Source organism: Nicotiana tabacum, chromosome 23, assembly GCF_000715075.1.
Source record: "Nicotiana tabacum cultivar K326 chromosome 23, ASM71507v2, whole genome shotgun sequence".
NCBI classification, from domain to species: domain Eukaryota; kingdom Viridiplantae; phylum Streptophyta; class Magnoliopsida; order Solanales; family Solanaceae; genus Nicotiana; species Nicotiana tabacum.
In genome coordinates, this window is record NC_134102.1 from 76,601,312 (window position 1) to 76,607,782 (window position 6,471).

The 6,471-nt window shown below is 32.5% G+C and overlaps 1 protein-coding gene across 3 annotated transcripts; it reads left to right on the plus strand.

The window, feature by feature from the left end:
* The first annotated feature begins 2,583 nt into the window (after positions 1-2,583).
* Positions 2,584-5,851, plus strand: LOC107774366 (pectin acetylesterase 8). 3 transcript variants are annotated; one of them, XM_016593864.2, is made up of 12 exons: positions 2,584-2,727; positions 3,143-3,225; positions 3,460-3,589; positions 3,693-3,772; positions 3,882-3,968; positions 4,279-4,403; positions 4,564-4,624; positions 4,699-4,752; positions 4,851-4,928; positions 5,047-5,152; positions 5,306-5,451; positions 5,556-5,851. In XM_016593864.2, the coding sequence occupies exons 1-12, from the start codon at positions 2,619-2,621 to the stop codon at positions 5,673-5,675; spliced, it is 1,179 nt and encodes a 392-aa protein (XP_016449350.2). In that variant the 5' UTR covers positions 2,584-2,618; the 3' UTR covers positions 5,676-5,851. The 3 variants fall into 3 exon arrangements, with proteins under 3 accessions (XP_016449350.2, XP_075102453.1, XP_075102454.1); XM_075246352.1 differs by lacking the exon at positions 2,584-2,727 and adding an exon at positions 2,803-2,861; XM_075246353.1 differs by lacking the exon at positions 2,584-2,727 and adding an exon at positions 3,003-3,068.
* Positions 5,852-6,471: the final 620 nt, after the last annotated feature.

Genomic DNA, 6,471 nt, shown 5'->3' on the forward strand with positions numbered 1-6,471 from the left:
GCCCTTTCACATCTGTGGTGTAGGTTGTGATGTGCTCCTGCGGATTCGAAGTCCCATCGTATTTTCGTATGTCCGGCATCTTGAACCTCTTTGGAATTAACTCTGGTGCTGCGCTTGGATTAAACGGCAATTCAGTGTATTTTTTGAATCCGAGCCTTTTAGTATGGGTGGTGTGCCCGAAATCTGATCTATCCAAGTATGGAACTCCTTCGCATTTTGATTCATTCGTTCGTTCATTTCCCTCATAAGCTCAGTTTGAAGGGATCATTCCCGTTGTCATTCCCAGATCCGCTATCGGTCCCTCCGACACAGTCAAAACCGACTTCTCTCTTTGAAGTGTTATTATTAACTCTCTGAGCCATTTGATTTGCAGGAGCGCTGGGAGGAACCGGACCCCTTCCGTTTGCATTATTGGAAGCGCCTGATAACGCTTATTTCAACTCTGTCATTACCCGATCCTGCTTTAAGAGGTGACTCATGATTGCTTTCTGTTGTTCTCTTAAGATTTTCATTCTTTTCACGACATGTTCCTCCTCCGCATCATCGAGAGTTGTCTCCCGCACATGCCGGGCCCTTCACGAACCGGGGATGTTTCATCCCCTTTGTTATGGGTGTCGCTGATTGAGACCTCATGATGAGGTAAATCTTCGCGTCCCTCAATGTTTTGTGTGATGTTGACATCATTAGTTGCCATATCTAATTTCTTACTAAGGAAAAAATCAAACAAGTTAGTAATAAACGTAAGGATCAAAGCAATTACGTAACTGTCTAAGCCCCACGGTTGGCGCCAAACTATTTACCCATAAAAAGGTACAGTTAAATTTGTTACGTGGTTTACAGACAAGCAAACTAATTTGATCCAAAAATGATAAAGAAATAAGATTAAGAATGAAATTTAGCAATTGAAATTGAAGGAAATGACTAGCCTGATTCCGAGCGCAATGTCTCTGAGGATAAAAGTGTCATGTCCTACAATGGCTATTGAGCCTACTATTTATAACTTTATCTAGGGAATCAAGATCCTAGGATTAAGATCCTCTTAAATGATAATAAAAGTGTCATTGATAAATATATAACGGGAGGCCATGAATGCAAATATTCTCTGTAACGGTTGCTCATTTAATATTAGAGAATATTCTCCAATTGAATGCTATCCGATGGCAAATACTCGACCTGCTTCCGTTGATTACGCTTCCTTCGGGATTTAGCTGATGTCGATTATAATTGTTGTATCTGGTACTTGTTGTTATTTGACTTGCCTTTTGCCTATTTCGGTATCACGTGTCATGCTACTATTCGACCATTTACTATAAACCAATTTTACCCGGTATAGACATATCAACTTGTTAATTCTTCTTTAATACATGTCAAGCTCAAGCTGTACTTTCTGATCTTCGTTAAACAAGTAGAAGCTCTCGTGCATTACTCTGATTTCTCTTTCAATGGATTTCGATTTAAATTAGCTAGTGCTTTACGAAACCAACTTCAATTACGACACGATGTTTAAATAACATCTCCACTCTAAATTGACAATGAACAAACCAAAATACTAAACTGCCATCTTTTATCTACGAATACGATGAGGTAAAGTGGAGTATTTTGAATTTGGGGTGAAGAAATAAACTTCCTTGATTCCTAGATTTCTCTGCGGATCGATTGACCATCTTTAATTTGAAGTTCATTTCGTTAGCCAAAAGAAAATAAATAAATAAAAAATGTGTAATTAGATTTTGCTGGTGGCAAAGGCTTATCCACCGTTGTAGCTAACAGTAAGGGGCAAGTCGGTACCTAACACGTTTAGTTAGTTTCTGTTCGTTACGGATTTTTTCGTTTCATGATGCAGCACAAATTTCGTATTACTTTATGTCAAAATTACAAGAAAAATCATTGAATCTTCAAGTTGAACTTTTAATAATTATCTAATTAAAACAATAAAATTTGTAAACATAAATGGTTTTAAAAAAATATATTCAATTTAATTAACAAAAAATCATGTTGGTATATATAAATATGTTGACCACCACGTTTGGTCGCAATCTCAATTCGAAATAGCGTCTAAATATCTGAATATTGAATTCATGATAGTAAATTGTGGGCATGCTTAATGAAAAGGACAGAAGCGAATTCACTGTGACATTGAGCCATTCTCCAACTAATTAAATAAGCAGTTATATTTCACACATTTAATCCAATTCTGATTTGCATAATCTTATATTTTCAAACTTTAAAGTTGCAATATATCTATTTGAAATAACAATAATTAAATAGCTTCCCTATATATGTGTGATCTTGATAATACCTTGTTAGTTAATGATATCTGATATAGCAGATTATCTGCCTGAAAATAAGGTAAAATAACAAATTATTTTTCAAAACTTCCCTATAATGGTATTTTGGTATTCAATTACTTGCAACTTTTACAAATATTCTAAATATGGCTTAGTTCACACTTGATTTCTCAAAAAAACCAACTTCTTTATTGCGGCTCCTTTTTATTGAATTCTCTCACCAGCTTCTTTATTGCGGCTCCTTTTTATTGAATTAAAAGTTGTATATATATACTTGTATCGTGTGCCCACAATTAGCAGATAGCAATATTAATTAAGAAAAGTAGAAGAATGGTGACCCATTGTTTGTTCTTTTTTATTTCTTTGCTGATTATTTGTAGAACAGAAAGTCTCCTTGTTAATATCACTATACTTGAAAGTGCCGTAGCAACAGGAGCAGGTAACTTTTTTCTTTTTCTCTTCTTCCTTTAGTTTCTTCTTTTTTCTTTTTTGGTTATGTTCACTAAACATCTTGTTTTTTAATATTATATTCTTAACAGTTCAGAATGTTTCTCGATGTGTGATAGTGTATATGTAAGCACACATGTCGCTAGATTAAAGCTTATGGGTTTAGTCATTTTAAGCTATTAGATTCTAAATTAATACCTTTGTACATATTTAATAGAATTTTTAAGACAAATACAAGATTTAAATAAAATTTAATGGGTTCGACTAAACCAGTAATCTAAACTCTAACTTATGTTGCGCGTGTGCATAGAGAGACATGGTTCTAATTTCATTGTGCGTATCTATCTATATAGCATCTCTTATTTTTGTTTCCATTTATTTATCTGTTGTTAATGTTGTGTTTATAGTTTGCTTGGATGGAACTCCACCAGCATACCATCTTGATAGAGGATCTGGCACTGGACTGAATAATTGGGTAATATCAATTGAGGTAAGTTTTGTTTCAATAGCTCCTATAAAATTCTGTCTTCGTTACTAATAAGAAGATGAAGAAAAACTCAAAAACAAATTCCAAAACTGAATGCCCATCCTTGAAATTGAATTATTAAGAATTCCGAGAACTGTTATTTAAGATTTTAATATCTATGCATATGATAAGTGAATTTCTATCTTAGCATATACAAACACTTATTAATTATATAAATTTGTTAACTTGGATATTAAGGGAGGTGGATGGTGTCAAAATATTACTCATTGTCTTGAGAGGAAGAATAGTCGCTTGGGATCTTCTGCAAAAATGGGTAAGCAAGTTGCTTTTTCAGGGATTATGAGCAATGATCCCAAGTTTAATCCAGGTAAACTTCCAATTTTTAATTCTTAAAATGTGCGTGCTATGTTTCTTTATATATAGCTTAGTATAATTAATTAATACAACTACACCTTTTTGGAAATTTGTAGAATTTTATAATTGGAATAGAGTTAGTGTCAGATACTGTGATGGAGGATCTTTTACGGGAGATGTTGAAGCAGTTGATCCTGTAAGTCTCATTAAGTATATTTTCTTTAAGTTGAATAGTATATCTCCTAATGTTTTAATTACAGTATTTAAAGGGTTCTTTTTCCTAATTAAAACTCCAAATTTGACAGGCCACTGGACTCCATTATAGAGGGGCAAGGATATTCAAAGCTATTATGGCTGATTTATTATCCCAAGGAATGAGTACTGCTGAAAATGTATGTTTATATTGGGTGTTTACACCAACTCAATGAATATATGATATATATCTTCACATACATTATTACGTCGTTATCTTTTAACTGTTGTTAATACATATTCTCACAGTCAATTTTTTCACTAACCATAGTAAACTACTACTATAGCTTTGTATAATTTTATGTAAATACCTAACAGTAGTAAGTTATTTCCCCTTCTTCCTTTCCCTCCCATCAAAGAAAAAAAAACCAAAAGCAAGATTTCCTTTTCATTTCCTTTTTTTAACTCTCTACTTGAGTCTCAAAAAAGGTTAAATTTTTGAAATGGTAGGCTATACTCTCTGGATGTTCAGCTGGGGGATTAGCATCAATCTTGCATTGTGACAATTTCAGAGCTCTACTACCAAAGAGTGCTAGAGTTAAATGCTTTTCAGATGCTGGTTATTTCGTTAATCTGTAAGCATTATATTCTTCTTTCACATTATATTTCAATTCACATTTATAATTTTTTATTTTCCTTTTGGCAATTAAACTCTACCAATTTATGTTCAAAACATTGTTTTATTCTCATCGATTTGTTGCTTGCTATAATAATTTAATGTGCGTTTAATCGCAGCAAGGATATTTCAGGGGAAGCATATATCGAAGAGTATTTCAATGATGTTGTCACTTTACATGTATGCTTCATTTAACTCTTTTTCAGATCCTTTTTATTTAAATATAGTAATTAATTATTTTGTGTTGAATTTAGGGCTCCGCCAAGAATTTGCCTCCATCATGTACTTCAAAATTGAAACCAAGTTTGGTAAGAGCAATACAATCTCAAGAACTAAGCTTATGGTTCATAAGAAAACAAAATAATGAAATTCCAAATCTAAAAAAATTTACTTGAATATGTTGCAGTGCTTTTTCCCTCAAAATGTGGCTCATCAACTTCAAACTCCACTTTTCATTATAAATGCAGCCTATGATCATTGGCAGGTGAGTTTATTAGAATACTAAGATTTTCAAACATGCTTATAAATTCTTTTTCTTTTCTCCCTTTCACTTTTTAATTGCTTTTGTCTCCTGAATTTTGAATATTTACTTTTAAATTTAGGTAAGGAACATTTTGGTCCCTTCTACTGCTGATCCTACTGGAGCCTGGACAAATTGCAAAGCTGATATGAGGAATTGCACACTAAGTGAACTCAAAGTTCTTCAAGGTCAGTAATGATCTTAAATTGTTTCTGACATATTATATTATTTATTCGTTTATCTGTAATTTTTTTGTGTTATAAAAGAAACAAAGAGATTTATCAAACATTTTCTGAGTATATGAAAATTCTGTTTAAGTAATTGTGGAACAATTATTTTAGGTTTCAGATTAAACTTTTTAAAGGTATTGGAAGGGTTAGGCCCTTCTTCAACAAGAGGATATTACATCAACTCTTGCTTTTCCCATTGCCAAACTCAACAACAAGCCTATTGGTTTGGTCCAAATTCACCTAGATTATTCAACAAGGTATAACTTATTAAGCTCTCTTACTATAGATATTTCTAATTTTTTCCCCTATGAATTTCTATTTAACTATGTGACATTTTTGACTTGAATGAATATTGTTGCAGACAATAGCTGAAGCAACAGGGGATTGGTTTTGGGAAAGAAATCAGTTTCAAGAGATTGATTGCCCCTATCCTTGTGACAAAACTTGTGTTGAAGATAGCACTATAGCAGTGGTGAGATAATTAGTTCAGAAGCTATAGATTATATTTATAGAGGACGTCTTTTTCATAGAAATTGAGATTTATAGAGGGGATTTTAATGATAATATAGGAAGAAGGATAATTCTTTAATTTACTCTGTACTAGAGAGAAAAGCATAATAATGAGATGATGAGCAATGCATGTGGTTGTTTTCATGACTTATTTTGTCTGATTTTTTCAGTGACCATAATCAAACTTATCCCAATTAACCACAATAGAATCAAGAAATTGGGGACTTGAGAAAATAAATAAACTTGCGTATAACGCACGATTATCTCCTTCCTTTAGAAAAAAAATGTACTAATTGGAAAAAACCATATCCTCCTCTTGGCTAACATTAACAATATTGCATGTAAAATATTCATCACATCACAAAGTCGATGGCAAATTGAATGAGTTGTGTTAAACGATAGTTCAAAAAGAATTATCTGGCATTTTATGATGTAGATGTGTCACTTTTGAAAACATTTCCAGAAAACAGACAATACCATTTTAGTCAATCTCTACCATTACAAAAATATGGCATTAAACTAGGATTAATCAACAGAACACTGATTTGGACAAAGGGTTTCTACCACTTTCTACAAAGGAAAAAGGGGATAAATTTCACAAATGGTCATATAACTATGATATTTTTTCACCAAAGTCATATAACTTTATTTTCTAACACAAAAATCATATAACTATGACTTTTTTTCATCAAAGTCACATAACTATATTTTCTCACACAAAAATCATAAAACTTTTACTAACTCACACAAAAATCATATTGATCAAA

Bases quoted from the DNA above. Each gene is read 5' to 3' on its own strand.
- LOC107774366 (XM_016593864.2), top strand. From the start codon at position 2,619: ATGGTGACCCATTGTTTGTTCTTTTTTATTTCTTTGCTGATTATTTGT. The intron at 3,969-4,278 runs GTATGTTTATAT...TTGAAATGGTAG, and splicing joins GAATGAGTACTGCTGAAAAT to GCTATACTCTCTGGATGTTC. The intron at 5,452-5,555 runs GTATAACTTATT...ATATTGTTGCAG, and splicing joins CACCTAGATTATTCAACAAG to ACAATAGCTGAAGCAACAGG.